At 41.1% G+C, this 27841-nt stretch overlaps 1 protein-coding gene across 1 annotated transcript in view; it reads left to right on the top strand.

Moving 5' to 3' along the window:
• The window catches only part of LOC119741810 (vam6/Vps39-like protein), a 66660-nt gene that overhangs the window by 12846 nt on the left and 25973 nt on the right, over window positions 1-27841 (top strand). The window contains exons 7-18 of the mRNA XM_038217709.1: window positions 1273-1459; window positions 2713-2833; window positions 5151-5268; window positions 7716-7845; window positions 9965-10245; window positions 11100-11241; window positions 16810-16970; window positions 17534-17750; window positions 19093-19221; window positions 20164-20312; window positions 21839-21985; window positions 23024-23158. Of these exons, the coding sequence (XP_038073637.1) occupies window positions 1273-1459; window positions 2713-2833; window positions 5151-5268; window positions 7716-7845; window positions 9965-10245; window positions 11100-11241; window positions 16810-16970; window positions 17534-17750; window positions 19093-19221; window positions 20164-20312; window positions 21839-21985; window positions 23024-23158 (1917 nt within the window). The remainder of the gene's footprint in view (window positions 1-1272; window positions 1460-2712; window positions 2834-5150; window positions 5269-7715; window positions 7846-9964; window positions 10246-11099; window positions 11242-16809; window positions 16971-17533; window positions 17751-19092; window positions 19222-20163; window positions 20313-21838; window positions 21986-23023; window positions 23159-27841) is intronic.

Consider the following 27841-nt stretch of genomic DNA (forward strand, 5'->3'; position numbering starts at 1 on the left):
TAATGTGCGACAGACGACATTCGCGAAAGTTGCACCATAGAGCTATACAGGGTGATTAAAAAGAAAGAAAACCCAAATGGTGCCCCTATTTTTTAAAGAGGTTCTTCATGTAGCGCTTTCCAGAGCTAGAATATGAAAGCCCAATTAATAGGCTTTCTTTTAGTGAAAGAGTCAGTCAAATCGCTCATGTACTTTTCCAGTTATGGAATTTTGAACACAAGCACCGTTTGTTTTTTTAAAAACTTGTCCATGGATCACAAGAAAGGAAAATTATATTTCAGCAAAACGAAAATTATTCACATATAAAAAAATACACCAGAACACTCTCATAACCATAATAACTGGCACTTATCATAACATTTATTTAAAAACCTGCTGCTTCCGATGTTAAAATAACATGCTTTATTTATAATGTCAAGAGTTTATAGTCTTGCCCAGCCTTCTACTTGGCTACCCTTACAGGATTATTCTGATTTCATTTTCAGGATACGACATGGTTTCATTTTTACCGAAATACCACATACCTTAAAAATGTAATCCGTTGAAAAGGTTTAAAAAGGTTTGTGTTCAAAATTCCATAACTGGAAAAGTACAAGAGCGATTTGAATGATTATTGTACTCAAAGAAAGCTTATTAATTGGGCTTTATCCTAGCATATCCTAGCTAGTTGGTAGAACTCCGGTACGGTATTGCAGAGGTGGTAGGTTCAAACTCCATTTCAGTCAATTTCTTGGCTCAATATTATTAATAACCCTAACTGCAATGAATCCTTCAAAATCCTCTTTGCCACAGTGGAGCAATTTGGAGGATTGAGGTCACATGGCAAAAGTGCGTTATTGATTTCGTAGGATGCACTTTGTCAAGGTCTTGGGCCGGACCTTTTGTTGTTTTTGCGCAGCCATGCATAAATATAGGCCTGGATTATGCTTGAAATCCTCCGTACTGAACCAGGATGTCACTGGCCAAGCCTCAACATATTGACAGTCACTGCTGCAGGATTTTGCAGGATTCAGGCAGTGGTCACCCCTCCACGGACCAAATTCAAGAAATAATGGAGGAATTTGCAGGATTAGGGTTATATGCTATATCCTAGCAAAAAGGCTTAGGGGTTAGGGTTAATGCAAACAATTCTATTAAAAATGTTAACTGCCTTGTCAATGTGCAAAAGGAATACAGCTATTTTTGCAAGGGTGTTGACTTTTCCCATATTGTGCTGCTCTGTGCTGCGAATTGTGAAATTAAATGGATCCAAATCTTTGTTTCTTCATTTAGGTTGACAGTGGGGAATTAAAAGACCTCTTTACCACAGGCAATGCATCGCAGTCGGAGCCCACGGTGACCAGACTATCTGAAGACATGCTTGCATTAGGCCGCGACATGATGAGCATCATGATTGACTCAGACGGACAGCCGGCAATGAAGCATGCCCTCACATGGTCCGATTTCCCCATAGTCCTCGGTAGGTTTGAATTGGTTGATTTTGATTTGATGTGATACTTTATTATTATTATTATTAATTATTAATCATTTCTGGTAATGAAACCAAGGATTCCTCAAAAGCGCCCTAGGCACTGTAGCTCGCAAGCCTGAAGAAACCTATGGAGAGAAGACAATGAGAAGAAAAATTACAGTTTTAGAGGTGGGAGGAAAACCCCAAAAGAATATTCTGGGGAAAACCCACAGAATCAGGCAGGGACTGAAAACCCAATCCACATATTGGCCCAGGCGAGATTCGAACCCGGGTCACAGCGGTGGAAGGCGAGGAAAGTACCGCTACGCCAACCTGACTCCCGTCTTCCTGACTTCTATTGTATATCTCGTACAACATACTAGAACATGCTGCTAGAGGGCGCCCTTATGCCAATGTTTGCATTTGACATTCCTCACTGATCATTTGTGAAATGTATATAACTGCAGTAAAATGCTTCTGTTTTCAAGTTATATTCAATTTGCATTGCACTTCCCGTAACACAGGAAGTAAAGGTCAAATGCCTTGTATCTTAGAATATAAAATATTGCCATTAGACAATGTCTACAATATTACAAAAAATGAGAACGCTTCTCTTTTCCTTTGTAAATTTATGATTCAAAGTAATGTTTCAAATTTTGCCCTTAAATCGCTGGTAATTTGATACCTGAAGACGTCATGATGATGTCACAAAATTGTTCACATCTCCGGACCAGGGTTCAAGTTCATACAAGGTTTTATCGACATCCTGTGAATCTTGTGGAAGAAGTTAGGGTCGTTTTGATTTTGAGCCTTCTGTCTGTATTTTAAATCACCTATCTTTGACCTTCCGGTAGCCCCAGAAATAAGTGTCAGGCGACTTCACGTTAATAAGGATCAAAAATATTTATTGCGTGACCCATATTTCCTATCTCATTGCAAAATATGAGCACGATTGATAATTTTGTTCAAGAGTTACAAGTTACAGAAGTTGGTCATTTTTTTAAACAAAATCGCTTGTACTTTGATACCTGATGATGCCATCATGATGTCAGAGTAATATGCACCACTCGGAAACATAATGTTCAGAGTTACAAGTTTATACCATAAACCGTTGAGGAGAAAATCCATGGAGAATTATTGTCCTGAAAAAAAGAAAGAAAGACAGATTAATATGGACCATTTGAAAACAGTGAACGGGTCGTACCCGATAACCCAAAAATCAAGATGTAGGCCTACCTTAAATTTTTATCCATCTCCCACAGAGCATGACCAGCCGTACATCATAGCGGTGCTGCCCAAGTACGTGGAGATTCGAACCGCGGACCCCCGCCTGCTGGTCCAGACCATTGAACTCCCCAAGCCACGCTTCATTACAATAGGAAGGTGAGTCAAGTTATCTAATTAAGGACTTTGTGCAATGAACAATAGATAGCGCTTCATCACTACTAACATGAGCTCTATCGGGGGGGGGGGGCACTATTTATGTTCTTTGGTTTGTGTCATATGGGCTCTGTGCGTCGACAAAAGAGGGCGTCCTTTTACCTAGCAACGATATCCCATTGGGCGGGACATTTCGCTGGTTGATGCGCACCGTTCCTTGTGTGTGACGCACGTACACCAGGGGATTTGTACTATGTACACGCAGTGGTACGGCCGCGCGTCGCGGCAAAATTGCAGTCAGGCAAGATGGCATCGGTCGGTCACCCCCAACTGTACTTTCTTTGCTGGTGAGGGGGTACTTGTGAACGGAGCGGATAGCGTGGAGAAAGTTTAAAGGGTCCATGCAATGTATTTTTTTAACGCAGTCTTTTAAAATGCACCTTTGTGTCCCATTTCACCTTAACTTCAATTATCGTTTTACAATTGTTTACAATTTTCAAGGGCATTTTGGTGCCTTTTTGGTTTTTATGCTAAAGCAAATGTCCATATTCGTGAGCAAAAGTGTGATGTCATTTCAGGCAGAAACTTCAAAGTTACAGCTAGCTAATTCAGCATCAAAATGTGCAAATATTTTGGATGTTTTGCTATTATAAATGTTCATTTCTTTAGCGGTTCATATGTGTGTTACTACATAAAGCCAATGAGCAAACTTATCTCACAAAAATCTTCAAAGAGCAAATGTTTGGGTTCACAATTTGAACAGAAAACCTCTAAACTGAACAGTGTCTTCATGAAATGACATCACAGCAACAGCACCCTGGGTTGTCCGGAGAAACATGGATTTAAAAAAAGGAATATTTTTAAAAAGTGCACTTTTCAATAAAATTAACCAAAAAGGGATGTCAAGTAGTTGTCATACATTTAGGAGGAGTAGAAAGTTGCAGAAAATGTGTTCCTTAGAAAAATTCATCATATGGTCCCTCTAATTTTAATTTTGTATTCTCAACTTGTACAAATTGGTAGCGTGCTGGCATTAGTCCCTATCGATGGTTTCGCCAACTTTCTTTTTGTAACCATTGCCCATTGTGACCTTATACCAATGTCATGTGGTATGAAGCCTCCCTCAAGTTGACCTTGCGACGACACAGAACAGCTGGCAACTGACTTTTCGGGATCAAGCTGCGCCTGAGTTACGACCGTACGATCAGTCGGTCATTGTTGGTGACCTGAATGTAAATGCAACGATATTAAGACAACCAGCATCAGTTGGCAATTAAAAGAATATCAACAGTCGCAAGAGTAGAAAAATTTCAGCTTCAGGTTCGCGACGGAACGTGTTCCCGGTAGACGTGAATCAATCGTAGTCGACCTGTGTAAAGTCACAACGTCATGCGCATATCCAGGTCATTTTATATATTGTGAATCGTCGGCGCGTCGTGGGTGACATGGCCATGGTTGCCATTGTTCCCTGTCAAGCTGCTGCTTGTTCCACGATAATCACATAATTTCTCAGTTTTGTGACCTGGGCATGACTTTTGGCTTGATGTCGACAGTTCTGTCACAGCGCAACCAAATCGCAGGTTGACCTGATAGCAGCTTTTGATAGTGAAAGCTATGGTTCATCATTTGTAGGTGGAGAATTTTTTCCATTAGCGCATTTTTACAAGTTTTTGTTCGACCACCTTAACCCTAACTCCCTAGCGTCTTTTACTAGGAACTGGACCAAGTCCATCAAAATCCTTCAATCAGTGTACTTCCAATACAAAACTGTACATGACATAATGGAATCCACCACTAACACACTGGTTGTATCCATGGACTTGCCACACATGGCTTTTATCACAATAGCAGTACAGGAAGCTAGGCAAAATCAATCTGATACCCCTAGCACTGCTTCAGGCCATTAGGCCCAAGTCCATCATACTCCAACAATGTTTAGTCACGCCAGGCCTCCTGGACCAAGTCCCCCAAAATCCACCAAAATGGGGGGATGGATTTTGATGGAGTTGGGGTGGTTAGTGTTAATACAGACGTATGTGCCCCAGATACATCACCTGAGACAGTTTACCTATTCCTATTGGTTGAGAGCCCATAAAACGGGTGGTTTGAAACCACTGTTTAAATATGAAATTAGTTTGAAGATAACTTTTCATCCCTGCTCATCGCTGGAACACAGGAAGTGTTACGTGACTGCGCCTTTTTTCAGGGTTTAATACTGAATTTTCTTTCCACTAGAAAAATGTGCATATTAATGAGTTTCAACTTGAGCAAACTCCTATGTACTCATTTCAAACTAGTTTCTTTTTCTCTTATTTTACAGTGGACATGTGTACGTGGCATCCAATCATTACATATGGAGGCTGGTTCCCGTCCCCATAGCTGCACAAATCAAGGCACTTTTAGCCGACAACCAGTTTGAACTTGCACTTCATTTAGCTGTGAGTATCCTACATTCACTGCTTGTGTACAATCACAGGATAGATTGTTTTTTTTACCTTTTCCTATAATTGCAACTCCAACTCATGAACTTATAATCTGATTATTTGGTGAGTTTGTTTTACTGTTGCTGATTAATCGATATATTATCTAGTTCGTAAATGCAGTATCCCAAGCCCAAAATGTGAGAGCACAATCCATGGGCGATTGTGTAGTTACGGGCCCCGTTCCTATGAAGAAACAAAAATCCACTGTTCGGTTTCATATTGGACTCACCCGAGCAATGTTTAAAACCAACAGGTTTGCTGTGGATAGAGGGTTTTGATTTTTTTGTTGAGGGAAAGTTTGGGTTAAAGGGAAAATACAACATTTGCAAACATCAAAAAATAAAACTACCAAATCATTTTGAAATACCTTGCTGGTCTGTTAGTGAATGACAGTGTATTTAAAGCATCCTGTAAAATCATGGCACCTGGTATACTGTCATTTTCAAGAAAAGTCGTATTTTTGTATCAATTTCCAATGCTGGTCGGCCGACCAGCATTTTCGAACCCCAAACCTCAAAAAAGTAAGTGTAACTATATTTGCTATATATTTCCAACCCCCCAATTCCATCCATTTCTGAAAATTACAGCAAAAGCAAATGATGTATATTCCCTTTAAAACGACAAGGAAGATAACAAAATGCAACACGGAAATAAAGACGGCAATCACTTGTTGTACCATGAAGGCACAAAACCTCATTGATCCGCATGGCATCAACTTGAACACTAAGAAAATCTCATTTTCTTCCAGAAGATACTACCAGAACATACTGTTCAAAAATACCTGAAGTGGGGTCATAATTAAAAGAATAAGCTTAACCCTAACCCCCTAGGCCCTTTTTGCTAAGAACCATCCTCAATGCTCCAAAATCCTCCAAAATGTTGCAACTCCGCCTAAATTTTTCAAAATTGTCAGACAGTCCTGCCTCAAAATGCATTCATCATCAATCCTCCAAAATCCTCCTCATCCCAAAATTTTGCACTCGTGTTTAAATGAAGGATAACCAACGCCAAATCCTTCAAAATCATCAGACAGTCCTGCCTCAAAATGCATTCATCCTCAATCCTCCAGAATCCTCATGTGCTTCAATCACCATTCATCCTCAATCCTCCAGAATCCTCATTTGATTCAATCACCATTCATCCTCAATCCTCTAGAATCCTCCAAAACCGCCAGGAGGATTTTGGAGGAGTGAGGTGGGTTAGGGTTAAGGTTGCAAAAGTCACTTTGGGGTGAAAAAAAGAGGAGTGTAACCTGACAATTGCCCCACAACATGACACGGCAGTTGTGGGGTTACACACTCCTCTTTTGTTCGAGTCTTAAGACTTGTCTAGTACTTTTTATTTTCCGTGTACAAGTATGCCCCCCAAAGAGGTAATTAAACTTAGACTCTCGTCTCCTGTATGCCTGGTGCTTAGGCCAAAAAGAAAATAGTTCTGTTTCCGGTTTCCCTACCTACCCTATTCTGGCAACCCCTACCCTAATCTTTTTATTGGGAAAAATGAGAAAAAAAAACACTCAAAATCATCAATTTCTACCTTTTACCCTTGACTACACGCAGACGCCTCCATATAATCGTACAAAAAAAAATTGGAAAAAAAAATTTAAACTCCTTCCTACCTACCCTATTTTCGAATGCCATGTAATCAGAAGCAGAACTTTTTTTGTTTTGGCCTTATGTGAATATGTTATAGGTTTGTTCAGACTCTCGCCTCCTGTATGCATGGGCCCAATTTCATAACACTGCTGAACAGTAAGCAGAAAAGTTGTGCTTACTATAGCAGAAAATCATGCTGCTGCTTAAGCACTATTTCATGCTAACGGTTGCGCGCGCATGGAGATTTCTATTGTTACGTCACTGATTTAAGCAAAGTTTTCTTCTGGGGATAAGCAAAGTTTACTTCTGGGGTTAAGTGTGCTTTTGCTGTGCTTACTGCTTAACGGTCCCTATGAAATAGATGGAGGCTCGGTAAGCACAAAGTCGGCTGTTAAGCAGCAGTATGAAATTGGGCCCTGGTGTTTATGTGATATGCTATAGGTTTTTTTCACATTCAAATGAGAAGCATTGATGGTGGGTACTTTGAACCACTCGTGAGTGAACCACTGTGTGCACATTGTGTTCCTGCATGGCATTACGCCTGAGGACAGACAACAAAAGGAGCACAAAGGGGCCATTGATCCTCGAAGGAAGGTGCCTATTGTCCTCGAACGCAGGTTTGTGTGCTTAGTCTATGGGAGAGTGTTATATTACAGGGACAAAGGAAAACACAAAGCCAATCCTCGGAAGCATAGCAAAAAATGACTGTGTGTTCTCGTGAATGGTCACGGAGTCTACTGTGCACCAGACTTGATTTGAGGAATGACAGAACTACAATTTATCTTCATCTTTTTTTCCCTTTCTCAGAATATGACAGACGAAGTTGAAGCGGACAAACAGAGAAGAATTCAGCACATCCAGAACCTGTTCGCCTTTGAGTTGTTCCAGCAACAACGCTTTGAAGAATCCATGAAGATGTTTGCCAAACTAGGAACAGGTATACAAAACAGACGGTTGATGAGAAATATCAACTACTACTCTAACTCTCCCTATTTTTACTCTTTCCCAAACATTGAGGTTGCAAAATCCAAAATCCTTAGTGCTTGTACATCCCTGTTGGCTCGGCAACTCAAAATGAACATAAAGTTGGACTTTTAACCAGTTCACGTGGGAGGACATGATAACATGCACTGGCTGTTTTTATACACTGGCACATCTGACGGGTTAAGATGTCAAGATTGCTTCGACTCGCCGTCTAAACATGCTATACACGCTAATCTATAGTGTCTTTTGTACACACACACAAAGTCTATGAAGATTGTGGAGGCGAACCGGTGTTGATCTTGAATTGGCCGTTGTGCACGACGTATTGTTCTACAATTTACACTCCAGTGCACACCTCGGAGTATTGAAACATATGAGGTTTCGGCAAGAAATATCGTACAAATACTGTTGAAATGACTCTTGTGAATCAGTATTTGTGGTGTTTGGCTGTATATCAGAAGTTGGCTGGAAAATGTTCCTTTTGCGAAAATCAAAAAGTTCGGCAAAAATAATCCCAGCGCAAAGTGGTTAAAGAAATGAGATTTGTTCAAGTATAAATTCTACAGAAAAAGATCTTTCCAATGATAGACAACATCTTGGGTGTACTCAGTTCAATAACGGAAATATAGACCGCCAACTAAATGAAAGTTGTAAAACTAATTTTGAGCAAATGGCACTTAAAAATCCACTTTTGTTTTACAGTGAATAAACAGTCAACTAATCAAACAGGATGAAAATAGGTTTAAAGATGCTTGATAGAACAAAAAAAATGAGAAAAGATAAAACAGGACATATAGATTGAGGTTCACCTGATAACAAAAAATCGACTGTCCCTTTAAACTGACTTTGCCCCAATATACTGCAAAATGGCAATTTCTGACTTGAAGCTGATTTTGTGTTGACAGGTTACATGTAAAAGGCATGTAATGGGATGTTCTCTTCGAATGCTTGTTTGAAGTGTTCAGAACGGTGTAGTAGACAGGGATGTGATTTCTCCGGTTTTTTTTCTGGAAATCTGGTTTTTGGGCCTCAAAAGTCCACCAACGTGAATCCTGTGAATCTGTTGAGAAAATAGGGGGTAGAATGTGCTAATTAATTATTCATAATGAGTTTTGCTTGCCGAAATATCCGAAATTTACTTACGGACATAACTTCGTTGATCGATATATCTTTTAACGCACACACATATTGCGTTGCCGTTAGCCCGATCATGTGATTTTTCGCTCGGGTCCGAGGTTGTGATTATTTAGGTCTAGTTCCTGTGTCGGTTCTTGAGGTGCACGTGTTGTGCTTCTCAGGTGTACAGACTAATATTACTCAGCGTGCACAATGGCATACAGTACAGTACAATCACGTGGATTATGCATGTTGTTGTTTTATGTGCGTCGGCTCGGGGTGTACGTATGCTTCCAACATGGCTGCGCCCAACAAGTCGATACTGTCCAAGGAATTTTATCAGTGCGAGAGCTTGATAAGTGAAAAAGAAGTGAAAAATAAGTTCCGGTGGGAATGGTTTCGGGACTCTGATATTATTGACGGGTATCAGCATGAATTTCAAGAGTGTTTTGATAAAAAAGCAACTGCTGGCAAGGTTTTTTGCAATGTTTGCAACGACATTATAATCAACTAAGCCTCGAGTGGAAAGAAATTGCTCATTTCCCATGTGAAAACACCCAAAGCACATCAAAGCATGGCAAATACGGCGAGGTAATATGAAAATGCATGGTTCTCAATTTTGAGTACAGAAGAAACTAAATAAGAACAAGAGTACATTTTAACAAATGAAGGAAAATTCTTCTTAAAATTAAACCAAATTCTGCTCCAAAACTTCAGAGGAAAGTGCCCAGTAATCGCCTCAGATTGCACCACAGAGCATCTAAAGTCAAAAATTTGAGCGCTTCGTGCTCGCTGGAGATTGCACTTCATGCATAAAATTTTCAGGTTTTTTTGTCACAGACCAATCACATCCCTGAGTAGAGCAAGGGTTTGGAGTTCACTTCACATTTGTGTATGCTGTAAACTTCCCCCCGTTTTGAGATTCTCCGGTATTTCCTTTTTCCTATCAATCACAGACCCCTCGCAGGTGATAGGACTCTTCCCGGACCTCCTCCCCAAGGAATACCGCAACAAGCTGGAGTACCCCAGCTCCCCAACAGAGCTAACGGGAGCGGCCATGGAGAAAGGCCTGACGGCCCTGATCGAGTACCTGACCCAGAAACGGCAAGACCTGATGAAGATGTCCAGCAAGGAGCTGAACCAGCCGTCGACCATCGTAGAAGGCTGCGCTACCGTCACCTCTAGGAAGCATATGAGTCAGATCATCGACACCACGCTGCTCAAATGCTACCTGCAGGTACTGATTCTCAATATTGTGAGAGAATTTTTTTCAAATTTCCCCCAAAGCTGTAACAGCTGGTTGAGATGTGGAGATGTCTGTGTTTGTCTGTTTTGTGTTAAGTTTAAGTTTTTGATAAGAAGCCAAAAAAGGAAGCTTAGCGATCCTTTCACCTCTGTGCACCCCATCTCCAACCCCTGTCTCACCCCTGCCGTTCTCCTGCCCCACCCTTGCCGCATATCTGCCTTACCCCTGCCCAGTTGTCCTATCCCACCCTTTAGCCACCCCTACCCCACCCTTTACCTGACCTTGTACATAACATGCCCCAAACCCTACCTGACCCCCTGCCCTACCCCTGGTCCACCCCTGCCCTACCCCTGGTCCACCCCTGCCCTACCCCTGGTCCACCCCTGCCCTACCCCTGGTCCACCCCTGCCACACTCCTTCCCCAACCCCTGTTCCTCCCTTAACCCCCATGCCTCCCCTACCCCACCCCTTCCCCATCCCCTGTGTCCTTCCCCAACCCTTGTCCCACCCCTACTCCACCCCTTCCCCACCCCTTCCCCAACCCTGTCTCACCCCTTCTCTTCTCCTGCCCTATCCTTGCCGCTCATCTACCTTTGCCGTACCATTGCCCCTCCCCATCCCTATGCTGACTCTACCCCATCTTTTACCCACCCCTACCCCACCCTTGTACCTATCATGCCCCCAACCCTGCCCCGACCCTACCCAACCCCTACCCCAGCCTTGCCCCAACCCCTATCCCACCACTGCCCCACCATTGCCCGACCCTACCCTCCAACAAGTGATACTCCTGCACCAACTTCTAAATTCCCATCCTTGATGAATTTTTCCCCTTGTTTTGAAACTAGACAAACGATGCTCTGGTGGCACCACTTCTCCGACTCAAAGACAATAATTGTCATCTGGAGGAGAGCGAGCGCGTCCTGAAGAAACACCAGAAATACAGTGAGCTCATCATCCTGTATGAGAAGAAGGGTCGCCATAAAAAAGGTAAGTCTGACCTTTGGAAAATTGCCATGTAGTACTAAATTCACTTGGCTTGTGATCAGCTAAAGCCTCCTTTAAGACACTTCAGCTGAACTGCATTGGCAGTTCCAACTGACATTGGGGTCTGTTCACACTAACGGTTAAAAAAGTGTGACATTTAGAGGGAACCATGGACAAGAGTCGATACATGAAGTAATATGTTAAGTTTTCCCTCTTTCTTCATTCAATATCTTGGTAAGAACATTGCCCGCCAACAAGTTTGATAAATTTCTCAGGTTTCGAGAAATTAAAGAGGATTATCTTCAAGATTTAACGTTCATAACATGGACGGACATTTCAAATTTGTTCCTAATGTAAAGCTATCCATTGAGAGATTGCCACTGGCCAATCTCAGGTTAAACCTAGGTATTTTAACTACAGGGTGTACACATCTTCAAGACTTCATGTTCATAACAGGGACAGAAATTTTGTCACAAATTTCTGTCCATGTTATTAACATGTATCAAGTCGCATCATAACTTCATAAATACTTAACAAATTGCTTTAATGTTGAATGATACTAATTCTTCATTGAATATGTAATATAAATGGAACATGGGCTGGATTTATTATAACAAGAACATATAGTATGAATCAAGAGTGTCCGTCCATGTTATGAACAGTATCCTTTATTTAATCTTAAAGATGGCCGAGTAATTTCCTACATATCCAGTAAATCAGCCTAATTATTTGTCAGTGCATTCACGGATAATACAGGAATGTTTAAAAAACAAAAATTAGCAAAAAACCTGCTTTGAAATCCCCCTATCATGTCTCACCCAAGTTGTAACAAGGGTAAAATGCCTTTCATTATCACACAACATATACATAATGAGCCAAATGTGCTTTACTTCACTAGTCGGTGTTCCAGTGCATCTAGGATGTAAAATTAGCTACCCCGCACATGCACACGTGAGATGCACGTACTATTGTCCCCTAACGTGGCGCGGCCCCTAACGTGGCGCACTTTGATTTTTAGCCTCTAGTGCCTTGCTAGAGCAAAAGTTTCACATTAAATTTCACACTAAGTGAAATTTCAGCAAGCTCTAAACATTCCCGTTCATAAACCTGGATTTTACTTATCTGTTACAAAGTTAAGAGAGAAATTAAAATTGGTGCAATTTTCCAGTTTTATTTTGAAGTGCGTAGTGAACCGTTTTAAAATGCGCCCAAAAATAAGAAAATGATTTTCTGATGAACATGTAGTTGGATATGTGAGTGGAGATAACAATGGTTATCAATTGTCAATTTTAAAATGAAATTTTTAAATGTTCACTTGGGAATTTTTTTTTAGATTTGTTCAAGAGGCCATATTAGGGAACACTCGGCCGATTTTTGTGCCCAATTTCCGGATGCCACTGATTTTGAATTTCGGACCAAAAATTCACGACACTGAAATTATTCACAAGGGTTCAAAAGCAAGCATTATTAAGGTAATAACACCAGTATTTAACGGATTGAATTTGAAGCTTGCCAACAAAGAGGCTTGGCAACACTGAGGAAAGTCGAGGGAAACGTCAAAGTGCGCCACATTAGGGGAGCTGCTATATCGCCAAACCGGTCAGTAGCACCAACGATTGCGTACACACTGAAACCACACTAAAACCTTCAAGTCAGATGAATAATTAACCTATCGCGGTAAAATCGCGTCAACGCAAATATGGACCAATTACACGATATACAAATGGACGAGGAACGTACAAAATCTGAGACAAACAAAACTTATCGTACAAAATTCCATAGGGTTGTCTGGGGGGGGGGGGGCATGGCTAACTCGCAAACGGCAGTAGGTCATTTACACACAGCCTGTGGGAGGGGATTTTCCCAAAGAACCTTGTCACACTTGATAAAGGAGGTGAACACATATGAGGTGTACTAAAACAAATATAGCATCGTTTATTTCAGGGACGTAGTGAGAAATTACTGGTCTCTTGGTGTGGCTGATTTTTGACTACATCTAATAATAATAATAATAACAAAGCATTTGTAAGGCGCACAGTATCTGACAAAAATAGTCATTCAAAGGCGCCGGTCAGTGAAAAGTCAGTGTGTGTGAAGGTAGAGGTCATCATGTGTGAGAAAGAAACTGATTGAAGAGGTGGGTCTTTAGTTGGCGTGTGAAGAGAGATAATTGGTGTATTGCCCTTAACGCGTCTGATAACGAGTTCCAGAGACGCGGTGCAGAGCTGGAAAATGCACGGTCTCCGTAGGTCGCCAAACGAGTCTTCGGGACAAACAGTATATTGGATGACGACGACCTCAGACCTGGTCTCAGTTGACGATGTTGAACCATTTCCTTCAGATACAGTGGGGCTAAACCATGAAGAGCTTTAAAAGTAAGAAGGAGAACTTTGTAATGGATGCGGTACTGGATTGGTAGCCAATGAAGTTTGCGCAAGATGGGTGTTATGTGGGAAGATGATTTCGTTCTTGTGAGTGTGCGAGCGGCAGAGTTCTGGACAAGTTGGAGACGTTTTATCGTATGTTGTGGTAGACCTACAAGTAGGCTATTGCAAAAATCCAATCTGGATGATATGAAGGCATGGATGAGTTGTTCTGCGGCAGAGAATGTAAGTGAGTTTCTTACTGCTGCTATACGTCGTAGATGTATGTAAGAGGACTGACAAATAGAAGAGACATGTCGTTCAAGGTTCATTGACTTGTCAAAAATGACACCAAGATTGCGGGCTTCAGAGCAAGGAGCGATATGTGTATCTCCTATGTGTATGTCAGAGATGTTGACTTTGTGTCTGATGTGCTGAGAACATATGACAAGGTACTGTGTTTTAACTGCGTTGAATTTGAGGAGATTGGCTGTCATCCACTGTTGGATGTCTTTCAGGGATGTTTCAAGAATACGGTGTGTAATAGTGTCATCACCAGGAGAACTTGGACAGAAGGTGGCAAAGAGTTGTGTGTCATCTGCATAAAAATGAGGGTGTAGGCCATGACGTCTTGCAATGCGCCCTAAAGGAGATATGTATAATATGAACAGCAGAGGTCCTAATACGGACCCTTGCGGAACCCCATGTCGGAGAACTGACCGATCAGACAACTCTCCTGATATGTTGACAGCCTGAGATCGATCTTGGAGGTATGATCTGAACCATGAAAGTGCAGATCCCTGTACCCCAAAGTGATACTGTAACCTATGTAGCAGGATTTTATGGTCAACGGTGTCGAAGGCTGCTGAGAGATCTAGCAGAACCAGGAGAACAACCCTTTTGTTGTCAACAGCGAGCATTATGTCGTTGTGAACTTTGACAAGTGCTGTCTCAACACTATGGAACTTAGTGTACGCTGATTGGAGGTTGTCCCGCAGGTTATGTTGAATGAGATGTGCATTCAACCTGGCTGCAACTACTCTCTCAACAACCTTCGACATAAAAGGCAAATTTGAAATTGGACGATAGTTCTTTAGATCAATAGAGTCCAGTGATTTCTTCTTGATGACGGGTGTGATGAGAGCTGTCTTGAAGCATGTCGGGAAGTGACCTGTGGCGAGTGACTTGTTGATGATCAGTGTTATAGGGTGAAGCAACACGTTGATGTGATCCTTTACCAACGATGTCGGTATTGGGTCAAGAGGGCAGGTCTTCGTCGGTGCACTCTTGACGATCTTCATCACTTCTGTGTCTGATGCAGGTGCTAAGGATAAGAGGGGAGATTGGCAAAATTCAAGATCTGCCTGCGCAGGATTAATGCCGGGATCCATTTCTGCTAAGTCATTTCTGATCTTGGAGATCTTGCTGTCGAAAAAGTCAGAAAAATGGGTAGCCATCACAAAGGGTGAAGAAAATGATGGTAGTATGGGTGTTGTTTTCTTGTGCAGAAGATGGTTTATGACCTGGAAAAGGGCCCGTTGGTCACCATCATAGCCTTGGATTTTCTCTGAGTAGTAATTCGTCTGGTAATACCTGTATTTGGATTTTACCAGATCTCTCTGCGATTGGAACATCTCACGGTGTATCTGTAACTTGGATTTTCGCCAGCGTCGTTCAAGTTGACGACGCTTGCGTTTGGCCTCTGCGATGTCATTGTTGTACCAAGGAATTTTTGGTTTATCTACAATTTTGCAGGTTTTGGGGGGAGCGTGAGAGTCAAGCAGTTTACAGAGTACAGAGTTGTACTGGTCGACTAAGGTGTCTGGCGTATCTGCAGGGCATGTGATGAGCGGAGATGTGGCAATGTCATCCTTAAATTTAGTGGGGTCTATCGCAGTGATCTTCCGATACGTGATTTTGTGCCTCACATATCTTGGTTTACGCAAGTCCAACCGGCAATGGACAGCACAATGGTCAGACACAAAGTCCGATGTGTCAACAGATTGTACGAGGGTGTCGAACTGTCGCGTGATCACAAAGTCTATTGTGTGACCAGATGTGTGAGTTCCAGTGGTTACCAATTGTTGCATGTTGAACTGTGTGAGGAGGTTACCAAAACGCCGGTCATTAGCTGAAGGGGTGCTGGTGGTGGCGTCATTGTTCCAGTGGATATTGAAGTCTCCTAGTATAATAAGCTGCCCAGTGAACAACGCATACCGATCAAGAAGGGAGGCGAACTCATCCATGAACGTAGTTAATGAGCTGTGTGGTGGACGGTACAACACAATGATTCGGAAGTGCTTGTTGTCATGGTTATGAATGTCAACTTCCATAGATTCAAAGGAAGATGGCGGTGGATGGCTACACTGCTTGACAACAGACGCCGTCAAGCTAGACTTGTAGACTAGTCCGACACCACCACCTCGACGCCCTTTTCTGGGGATATGTACCAGCTTATATCCCTTGGGAGTTATACTAGCGGTGTTCCGATCTTGTTCAGCACGAAACCATGTTTCTGTTAGAGCTAGGATGTCAATGCTATAGTCACGAATGTGATCTATAATCAAATCTGACTTATTACAAGCAGATTGACAGTTTATCAGGCCGAGGTGTGTCATAGTTAGGGCATTCTTGTCAAGGTGTTTGGTCGTATCCCCTTCTTTTCGTTTTCCTCCCCGGCAACCCCTATGTTGATGGTGCCTTTTAGTGATACCAAGCGATCTAATGTTATCGAACACTTTGGTGGGGAGTTTAGATCTTGGGTTGGTCATTTTGACTTGGATGGTTATCAGTTCATCCTTGGTATACTGCAGCCCTTTCCCCGTGTACATGGTTGATAGGGACAATGTAGTAGCAATTGTCAATAACAAAAGACACTTACACCGTGCGTGAATCATGGTTAGAGACCAGTGGCATATAGCTGTCGAAAAGCAACATCAAATGTCACATTACAGAGTTCCATACTGATGACAACAGTTTGACAGGAATGGACAGGAACCCAACACACACCTGATGTGCAATCTTGGAGTCATCAAGAATTGACGCAGTGGTAGAAAATGTGACTTTTCAAGAGACCAAAATGTGGGGCTGCCTCAAGGCGCACACCGTCACTGGAGCTAGTCAGATCAGGAAACACCTCAGGACCCGTAATTTTGCATGTTCCTCCATTTTGAATAAACTGTCCTTCCCCATTCTCTCTGTCTCCAAGCCTTGGACCTGTTGCTGAGGCAGTCTCAGAAGCCCAACAGCCCCCTCAAGGGTCACGAGAGAACGGTGGCTTACCTACAGAGTCTGGGCAACGAGCACCTACCCCTCATCTGTGAATACGCCACGTGGGTCCTCAAAGCCCACCCAGAGGATGGACTCAAGGTGAGCCAGATTTATTTATTTGTGAATATTCTTTCACAAATTAATTCGTCCGGACAGCCCAGTCCTTGAACTGATTTTCAGAGGGGGTCCCTGGGTAATAATAATAATAATACTGGAGTCTTATATAGCGCACGTATCTACCAACAATTAGGTACTCAAGGCATTAAGTAATATGAATTAATTTTAAAGACAGGTAAATGAAGTATTTGAAATATGAGACCCATTTTATGTAGCACCTTACAAGGGTTTACAAGTTGCTGCGGCGCATATTGCAGCCACTGCCAGAAACACCGGGGCAAACCCCTTCTCTTAGCAATAAGTGTTGCTGGGTTCTTTTACGTGCATTACACAATACATGGGACCTACAGTGTTACGTCACATCCGAAGGATGAAGTAATAATGGTTAAGCCTCTCACTTAAAATCATTTACACATGGATAATGCGTATGCACCAACATCATCCTAGATACTTTGAATGAGCTTAATATGTGTGAGGCTTCACCTTGCAAACTGTGTTCTCAATTTCTAATACCTTCGTTCCCTTTCTCGAACTTTATACTGCAGATCTTCACAGAGGACATTCCCGAAGTCGAGAGCCTTCCCAGACTTCAGGTCCTGGACTACCTGATGACTGTGGCCAAGAAGCTGACGGTGCCCTACCTGGAGCATGTCATTCTAACATGTGGGGACACCACCCCCGAGTTCCACAATCGACTGATCCACATGTACAGGGAGATGGTGCAGGAAAAGATGGAAGAGTACCTCCACACTCTGCCAGAGGGTGAGTTGAAATTTAAGGAGGGTGAGTAAATTTTATAAAAAAATTGAGTCTGGAGCAAAATATTCTAAATCTTGAAGTGAGGCCAGTATTGAAGTCAGTATATTTAGTCCTATATTTGCGATTTCAGCATGAGACAATAAAAATCCAGCCCTGATTTGCCAGTTTCTTTTCACATAATGAATAACAGTGCAGAACGAAATTGTAAACACTTTTCCGGTGTCACATGAAATTTGGACTGTATGAAATTTGGTCCCTTTTACCCTTTTATAGGTTGAACATTCACAATCTTCAATTCGGCATGCGCAATACTAGCAATGAGTCCGCATTTTGAGTGTCCTAAATTCACACTACACCGACACTGCTCCGTTCTGCGCCACATCGCCATATAAGGAGTTGTTTACGACTACTTGTGAGAGGCACATACCATAACATAGCTGGAGGGGTGTTTTGAAAAACCTTTAAGTGAAAGTGTTGAACAGAATTGTTGGAAATTTAGAATTTGTGACTTGTTTTGACTTTTTAACCGAAAAGGTATTTATGAATGGGAATAAATATGAGCTTGGTCAGTATTGTCTGTTTGAAACCAGTTTAGGGCCTGGTGGCCAATAGTGTCCCTCGCCTTCAGCTCGGGTCATTATCAGTGTTTATACAACACCTGAATAAATCCCCGTCATCTGATTGGAGGATCGTTGATCACATGTCATTGAATTATTCGTACCAACGCACGGCGCGTGCGTGGCGCGCAGCGCACAGTGCAATGGAAGTTGTATTGCACTGTGAATAGAACTTCCATTGCACGCTGTCGCTGCTGGTGGTGGCGCTGTTTTAAATCGAGATAAATTGATAAATTGAATGTGATTGTTCTCAACCTGTCGAACAGTTTGCATTAATATAAATATGATGAACTTGTCGAGCTTTTAAACAATTTTCAACCTGAATAAATTGGCTATTAAAAGTCAACCAATCAGATGACAAGGATTTATACAGGTGTTATATAAAACAAATAATGAATGTTTCACTTTCGTGCAATGGAAAGAATAATTTCATTCGGTGACAGATAAAATGTCCCATGGAACGGAACATTTCATCTGTCACCTCATGAAATTATTCTTACCATTGCACTCACAAACACTCATTATTTGTATACTATTCCCCAAGCCAGTCTTAAATGGACTTGTTTAAAACCAGCCAAGCACATATTTATTCCCTTATTTGTGCATGCATGATGCACATCAATCACAGCTGCGATTTGCTCAAAACATCACAGGGCGGAGCTTAGTGGATTAGTCCATTAGGAGAACTGTGGATCATTCCATATTTTTTAATTCATAAAAACATTCAGGTCAAATGCCCCCAAGGGCTGGCACAGAGCCGGGAGAATTTGGCGAACTGAGGAGAAAATTGCTGTTCTTCCTGGATTCTTCGGCATCTTACATTCCTGAAAGACTCCTCACACATTTCCCCTTTGACGGTGAGTTTATGATTTGATCTTTGTTTTCTTTTTCCACGTGGAGAAAAGACAATTAGCAATTTTGATATAGTTGCCTCATTTCAGTTTTTTTATTCAAATCGTAAATAACAAAGAAAAACACCTGTATTCCTCAAAGTTCAGGCAAACACGTTACTTACATCCCTGCCAATATCAACAGAGCTGAAGATGTATTACCACTTTGTTGGTGTAATCAGAATTTGATCAACAGTTGAAAGACGTTTCGGAGCATTTTCTAACATGTAAGAAGGTGACATTGGATTTTCTGTGTGTTTATTCCTGTTCACAAAAGGCATGGATGTCCAAACGTCAGTGTGATGATTTTTTTTTTTAGAAAACTCTGAAGACTTCTTTTGTTTGGGACAATAGAAAAACAATTATGACATTAGGGTAGTTACTATTTCTAAGCATTCTGTTATCAGTAACAAACAAATCTTGCTTGTGAGATTAAACAGGGCTTAAACTGAGCTTTATTGGTCTGCATATACAAATTCTGGCTTTTTTTTAAACGAGCCAGTCAAGTTGGTATTTGAAATGCTTTGCTGCCTGTCGCCTGATTTGAAGGTGCGTCGCCTGCTTTGTGGGCGATCAGCTTGCGAACAACTTGTGACTTCCCACACGTATGATCACACATAACATGTTTGCGCGTGAGAGCATCTGATGTCACACACATGAACAAACTTAATGACCCCTCCTAATATTTCAACACAGTTTGTGAAAGTAGAAACTATACTCTGAGGTAGGGAGTGAAAAATACTAACCTGATGAATCAGTGAAAGTAATATGTTGGATGTAGTTAACAAGGGGTAAAGCTTTAAAAATCAGACAGGCCCAATTTTGTTGTGACACAGTGACCAAAGAATGGCCCTCCCACAGTGTAACCAATCTGTGTTTGTTTGTTGGTCGTCTTGTCTGCCTGTGTAGGATTTTACGAGGAGAGAGCACTCTTGCTGGGGCGGCTGGGTCGTCATGAGCAGGCCCTGGCCATTTATGCCCACGTCCTGAAGGACACAAGGAGGGCCGAGGAGTATTGCCGGAAGAACTATAAGAGGGACCCCAAGGCTAACAAAGACGTAAGCAGAAAACAGTCAGTAGTAGAATTGTGATCATCGTGGAGCCTGTCATTACACAACTTAGGTTGATAGTATACAAATATTGAGTGGCTCAGAGTGAAATGGGAAGAATATTATCGCAAGGTAAAATCTGGACTTTTCCAGTTCACGAGACGAAAGTCCAGATTTTACCGAGCGATAATATTCCTCCCATTTCACAATTTAAAGCCACTCAATATTTGTATTATATAACTGACATACATCCTTGTCATTTGATATATTTGAACTTATATTTCAATACAAAATCGGTGGAAAATGTATTTCTCTCTTCAAAACCACCCCTTTACGAAAATGTTTGAACCCAACTATGTAGCGCTGGCTCTTTGGAACAATACGCGCAACGCTGAATGCGCACTCTAGTATGCGTTTTGCACACAAATACCGCGTCGTGGAACAAGCATGATCCTAACTGTTGAATAGTATTTCCCATTCCCCATGGGCGTATGGGACTTTTTGAGCCCTGGCGTGATTGGGAGCAATAACGAATGTCACGTGATGTGAGTTCCACCAATCAAATGACAGGGATCTGTATGTCGGTTAATATACAGGCACGCATAGCTTTGTGTTTGAGGTAAATTAGACAGAATTTTTTAGAGTTGCTGCACAATTCCAAAAAAAAAGTCGGGCCAAACTATTGTCAAAATGGCGGGCGGAGGTGATGTAACGACTGTTTCGTGACCGAACAAAATGATACGAAAACAGCCGTCGAAAATGCTGTTATTTACATTATGTAAAATGATGCGCAGCTACGCCAAGTTTCATGAAGTCGATTGTAAGTTTATTGCGCAGCTGCGCAACAAATTTGTTCCGCAAGTCCTACGCATGGCGAAAATTACGCACTGTTTCGTGAAATCGGCTGCAGTAATTTCACAATCTTTTCCTCTCAAACCGCTTGGTATTTGTTTGGTATTATATAACTGACAGACAGATCCTTGTCATTTTCATTGGGTGAACTCACATCACGTGACATTCGTTATTGCTCCCATTCACGCCAGGGATCAAAACAGCCCATTCTGCTATTCAATAGTTAGGATCATCATTGTTCCGTGGCGCGGTATTTGTGTGCAAATGCATGCCTGGTGTGCGCGTTCAGCGTTGCGCGTAGCGCATATTGTTCCCAAGAGCCAGTAGCTGCAGAGTTGGGTTCAAACACTTCGTAAAAGGGTGGTTTGGAAGACAGAAATACATTTCCCACCAATTTGTATTGAAATAGAGGTTCATTTGAACTGCAAATCAAACGACAAGGATCTACATGTTAGTTATATTAAACAAATATTGAGTGACTTTAAATTGTGAAATGGGAGGAATATTAATGCTTGGTAAAATCTGGACTTTCCTATTTCACGAGGCGAAGAAAAGTCCAGATTTTACTTTGCGATAATATTCCTCCCATTCCATTCTGAGCCACTCAATATTGTATACTAACCAACACGAGCTCAGACCATTCCCATGTAATAAATTCCCGACGTTATTTAATATCCCACTAGGTCTACCTGTCGCTCTTCAAGACATACATCAGCCCACCAGATGCAAACTCCCTGCGAATCATGGCCAGCATTGAACCGTCCAAGCCCAACGTCAAAGCTGCTCTGGACGTTCTGGAGCTCCATCATGACAAAGTAGACACGGCCAGGGTGGGTGTGGCTTAGATTTTTTTTGGGGGGGGGATGGCCGGGTAGGAGGTCAGAATACCTCAATCATTCGTGTACATTTTTTGAAGGATTTTGTCTCTAGTTGTGGAATGTTACATAATTATTGTCAAATATCTGATTGTTTCTTGTAGATTAAAATAAAAGGGGAGACATTATGGTGATCCGTTTCATTCAATGAGTTTTTTCCTGTTAAAAAAAGCTGCTTTTGCTTCAGTGATATTTTGATCAACAAAAATTGGGGGGTGACGGGCATAAACATGCTCTTTTACCTTAAAAAAAACAACTTTTAATTAACCCTATTTAAACGTTGCTCAATCTAACGGGATCCAACTGTTTTACATATCCGGTGGGTCCTGTTGGATTGAGCAGTAAACCCTTTTATTCCCTTTGTATATATTCCTGAGAATTGCAACCGCTCAGTCTTGTGTTCAGCGGAAAGCTGGCAATTATGAAAGCGATTTAATTTATTTCTTCCCTAGCAGTGGCGCACCCAGGATTTGGTTTTGGGGGGGCTCAACATTTTTTTTTTTATAAATTTGTTACCAAAAGTTTTGGCCACAGAAAAAAAAAATGGGTTTTTTTTTGAGGGGCGGCCTATTTTGACGTTGGTGGCGCCACTTACACCCCTATTATACCACTCGAAAACAGGCCACATTCATATCACCAAGGCCAAATCGTGGGACTAAAAAAAAAAAAAAAAAAAAAAAAAATTTGACAACCTCTTGGGGGGGGGGTCAAGCCCCCTGAGGCCCCCCCCCCCCCCGGGTGCGCCACTGTTCCCTAGTAAGTTACAACTCTTACAACTATCTTTTCGACTTATTGGCACGATTAACAAAACAATAATTGTTGACTGCTGTGATGTGCGATATAAAAACGCCATATCCCGCATCACAACAGGAAACAATTGTTAAAAATTTTATCTTTAGACTATATTTTTTGTAACCTCTGTTTTTTATGAATGGAAGTCAAACAAACAAACAAATAAACAAACATGTTTCTTTCCGTTCTCTCTACCCTCAGGCCCTGGAGATGCTACCTGAGACGATCCAGGTGAAAGACGTCTGCCGTTTCCTCGAGGGCGTCCTGGAGAATAACGCCAAGCACAAACGCCACAACCAGATCCTCAAGAGCCTCTTCTTCTCTGAGAACCTCCAGGTAAGTTTGGTTTGATTTCATTGAATTTTTTTTGGAAAGCATTTTAGAGTTGCTAGCTCCAACAAGTGAACCTTTTAGTGTTGTTCTTTCTTGGTAAATGGTCTGAAGCACAAAATATTAAAGGTAGAGTGTATCATTTGCAGCTATCCAAAAAGTAACTGACCAAATTATCGTTGAAAAGCTTACTTGGTTTAAAGATAGTAATGGCACTAAACTCCCTGTGAAATTATTCCTTCTGGCATGTTGTCATGTTGTCATGTTGAAGATAACAATAACTTTAAAAGAAGGCCATTTCCAAAGATGTGTCAAATGACGCTTTTTTGAAAATTTCCGTCAGCATTCGTTTTGTAATTCAACAAATCCGTGTATGCGCGCAAGCGTTGACACGACGCACACGTGCGTGCGCTTGCTCTCATTTGTCAGTTCAGTGCATGACATCGCGTAGCTGCAATCGGCTGAATTAGAACGTGTCCCGGACGCAGATTTCGAACGTAAATCACAACATGACACCGCAACTTTAGAATTGAAACCGAGACCTTAGTATATTGTTTCTCAGAATGTACAACTTTCACAGAGCTAAAACTTCATTGGGTTGTTAAGTACCCGTCTTTAGGTTTTTAGCCCTTTTGTTGCTTCAAACGAAAAAAATGCACAAATGACAAAAAATATACCCTACCTTGTAATGGAGTGATTCAAAGTACATTTTGCCAGCCAGATATGTGACCCGTCACCTAAGATGAGCAAAAATTCAGACTTTTTAAGAATTAAGATATGATTCTGCAGAACAGGAGTTTCCTAGTGGTACATAACATTTGGGGGTACTGAGTTCAGTAACGGAAATATAGACCACCAACTTAATTGATGTTGTAAAAGTAGTTTAAAAAAAAATGGCATTGAAAAGTCCTGCTGATGTAATTTGACTAGTCACAGTGCTTGCTTGACATATGATCTGACTGCTGGTGACTAGCCTTTGTTAGAAGTATAGCAGGGGAAGTGGAAGTGAATTTTGACTGTCCGTGACTGTTTAAATAGCAGAAGGGTTAGGCCAAAAAAAATATTCGGTCTCTGGTCAGACCAAAGTTCCGGAATTGACGCGTCCACGCACCTTTTTTTTTTTTTTTTTTTTTGCTTTTTTTTTTTTTCTTCAAGCTTGGATTGTACAGACAAGGTGGGTACTATTTTGCTTTTTTTGTGTCCTCATGTACATTGGTGTCCTCCATAATTTGCCTTGGTGCTTTCGATCATTTGCCTTGGTGCAATTTCCCATTCCTTGGTGCTCTTTGGTAAAAAAAAATTGAGGAGGTGCGGAAATAGAGGGCGCTGTTGGAGCTACCGCGGAACATTTTGGGAAAAAAAGAGATCGACGCGCATGATTAAAATCGACGCGCGCGTTGACCAGAGACCGACTTTTTTTTTTTTATTGCCTTAGTGGCAAATTCTGACATTTTGCTTATTTCATGGTGACAGCGCATACGTCATTATAGGAAGGCCGTTCTGTGGGCTGTATCATGGGAATATGAAAGTTGGTGCAGACAATTGCAAAATGCTTTTCATTTTAAACTAAGTGATGAAAATTCAGCAGATTTTAAGGTTATTTACTCATGCAATATAATTTGGATTTTTTGTGTGTGAATAAGCTTCTTTTTCTTTAATGAGCTGTCAACAAGCATTTGTAGCTCTCAACAGAGACTATTGAAGGGCAGATGATTAACAACACGACAATAAATATTGGAAGTTGAGTGTACATTGGAGACTAACCTCTCTAAGGCGAAACTCATAGCTGGCACTGTATTGCAAATCCTTTGTAGTGTGGAATTATTTGCTTCATAAAGGGGTTTCATTGAGTGCCCTAAATGTGTCTCCAGGGATGAGTGTAACAAGAATGTGCATAGGTGCAAAAACAGTCAAGTACGCATGTTAAAGCACATCCGTGGCCATTATGTAGTTGCTGGACATGTTCCTATAAGAAAATAGAAATCAAATTTTAGGTTATTGGACATACCAAAATTAGCCAGCAACATTTAAAAAAAACCCAGGAGTGTTGTGGATAGAGGGCAGGGTATGGATTTTTTTGCAGGAAATTATGGGGTAAAATGAAGATGACAATATGCATCACGAAAATAAAGATGGCGATCACCGCAAGGCACTGTGAATCATGTGCAAAACTGCGTTGACTAGCACTTTTTTAGCCCTGCATCAAAAATTTGTTTTGTTTTTTTACCAAGGGATACTATTCAAAATAACTAGAAAATAGGTTCAAGTCTGCTTTATGTTGTAAAAGTCATTCTGGAATGATAAAAAGAACATTCTTGACTTTTACTTGACCAAAACTAAAGAGTGGCCCGTAACTAAACAATTTCCGGATCGTTTTCAATTTCCCTGAAAAGTACATGTACCTACCGATTTAAAGGTACCTACTTGATTAAAGTGAATATGGGAATGCTATCATTTTAAAGAACACTAACATTGAAGGTGGTTTCAAATTAGGGTGGCCGCCAGCATACTTTCTTTTTTTAGAATGATGAAAACTGTTGAAACCAAAACAAAATTACCAAATTCTACACCCTGTACGGTCGTCAAAATATTTGACGTCAGTGAGCAGCCAACTCTTTCATATTTTAAGGTATTACATTTTTTTAGTGCTTGCCGCCATTACTCCCTGTATTAATAACTGCAACTAATCTACCAGTAAACCTTGAGTATATACACACAATCACTATAGGTATAAAGTGCAACTTTCCCAGACCTTTTATGGACACAGCGCCCTCTTGTGGCAGGATTGTTCCAGCTGCATTGATTATGATAATACCAAAAAGGGTGTGGAGCTTGCAGCCGTCAGCACATGCTCCAGCCCGCAGATATGCCGACTCTTGCAGACAGTGTGGGGAACTACATGTTTATGTTCATGTGCTGTGTCAACACACAGATATTTATATCCCAGTCAGGAATGAAATATGGAGTACATGTGTACATGTGCCAGCAACAAGGGATTGTGATAAATATCATAGTGATGATATGTGTCAGGGCCCTAGTGTGCATATAGTTCTAGATGCTGCGGCATATATTTGTGACTCATGTTAAATGCTTTTGGAGTATTTCATAGGTATCATCAGAGAGTGTCTTGAGTGTGAGACAAAGTAGATCACTTGATTTGAATTGATTGTGTTGATTTTAACACTCTTTTTGAGCGTCCCAGAGATTCTGTGCATAAATGATTTTTTTTTCGGGGGGGGGGGGTTCAGATTCCAAGGAATTAACCTGTGAGGTATTTTGAGTTTTGGATCTGGGCAAAATATTTGTGCCCATATACCTTCATACTTGCAGTAAAATGAGCAGACAGCTAATTTATGTATAGTCGTTCATATACCTTTTTGGTATGTAACTCTTGGTGTTTAATGGAGTTCATGTGCACTGCTAAAAAGCAAGGTTTTCAAGTTTTTCTTGTTTTAAATTATTTTATGCAGGGTTGGATAATTCATTCTTTAAATGATGTGCTCATTTTCCTTTGGCATCATAAATTATTCTTGAGGTTTTTTTTCTGTACAGGAGGGAAGATGTGAATATTTAATGAGGCAAAATAAAGACTTGCTGTATTAAACACAATGTATGAAGCATATTTAGTGACATTGCATATATGCAAATTAACTGATATTATTCAGTAATATGAATTCCTTTAATCATGGAGCATGCAATGCCTAAATTTGTGCACACTTTGAAAAGGAAACGTCAATTCGCAGTCACACTTTTTTTAAAATCTGCTATTTCTGGGGATTTTCTCAACAAGGCGTGTGTCCACCTCTGTACAGCCGGATGAAATTAAAGAGGAGAGCATTTGAGGAAATAAACCAAAGATCTAAATTTTGCATTTGTAGCTGGTTATCTCAGTAAAAATAAGTTCCAATTTCATCAGAATTTAGGAAGGGATTTCATGTTTTTGAGAGAAAGGTTTAGCTGTATGCACCAATGGTTCTGCATAGACTTCTGTACCAGTCCCTTTAAAGAATACATTATTTGTTGACGAGATTCACTCCTATGACTCACCCCTATCAATATACATGTACATGTACATGTACATATACACGTACACGTTGGCCTACATGTTACTAACGCATGTATATCATTTTCGGGAACTAGACTAGCCACAAGTCTGAAATCCAGAAATATTTCATGAAATATTCATACAGTTCAATTTAATTCAAAGGCAACATTTATTTGCATACTTTCCACTAGCAAGTCCAATTAAGTTTGCAAATAAAAGGGAGGTAGTTAGTAGTAGTAGTAGTCTGAAATTATAAACGACTGGAGATAATTAATAAAGAAGGGTGAAAAGTATGGGGCTGTTCATATAAACCGAGGGTTGTAGAGAATAGCCTTTAAAGGAAAATTACAACATTTGCAAACATCGAAAAATAAAACTACCAAGTTTTTACGAAATACCTTACAGGATGTTGGTAAATGACAGTCTACAGCATACTGTAAAATTATGGCACCTGGTGTGAAGTCATTTTCAAGTAAATGGTATTTTTTTTATACATTTCCAACGGTGGTCGGCCGACCACCGTTGGAAAAACCTAAATATTTTTCAACTGCTGCTCCAAATTTACCATTTTTTCTTCAGTCCAAATTTTGTTTCCTATTGGTTGCATGTTCATGAATGGGGGCTGGCCAGCTAGACTGGTTCCC

This window comes from Patiria miniata, unplaced genomic scaffold (genome assembly GCF_015706575.1).
Source record: "Patiria miniata isolate m_02_andy unplaced genomic scaffold, ASM1570657v1 HiC_scaffold_5, whole genome shotgun sequence".
Classification (NCBI taxonomy): Eukaryota; Metazoa; Echinodermata; class Asteroidea; order Valvatida; family Asterinidae; genus Patiria; species Patiria miniata.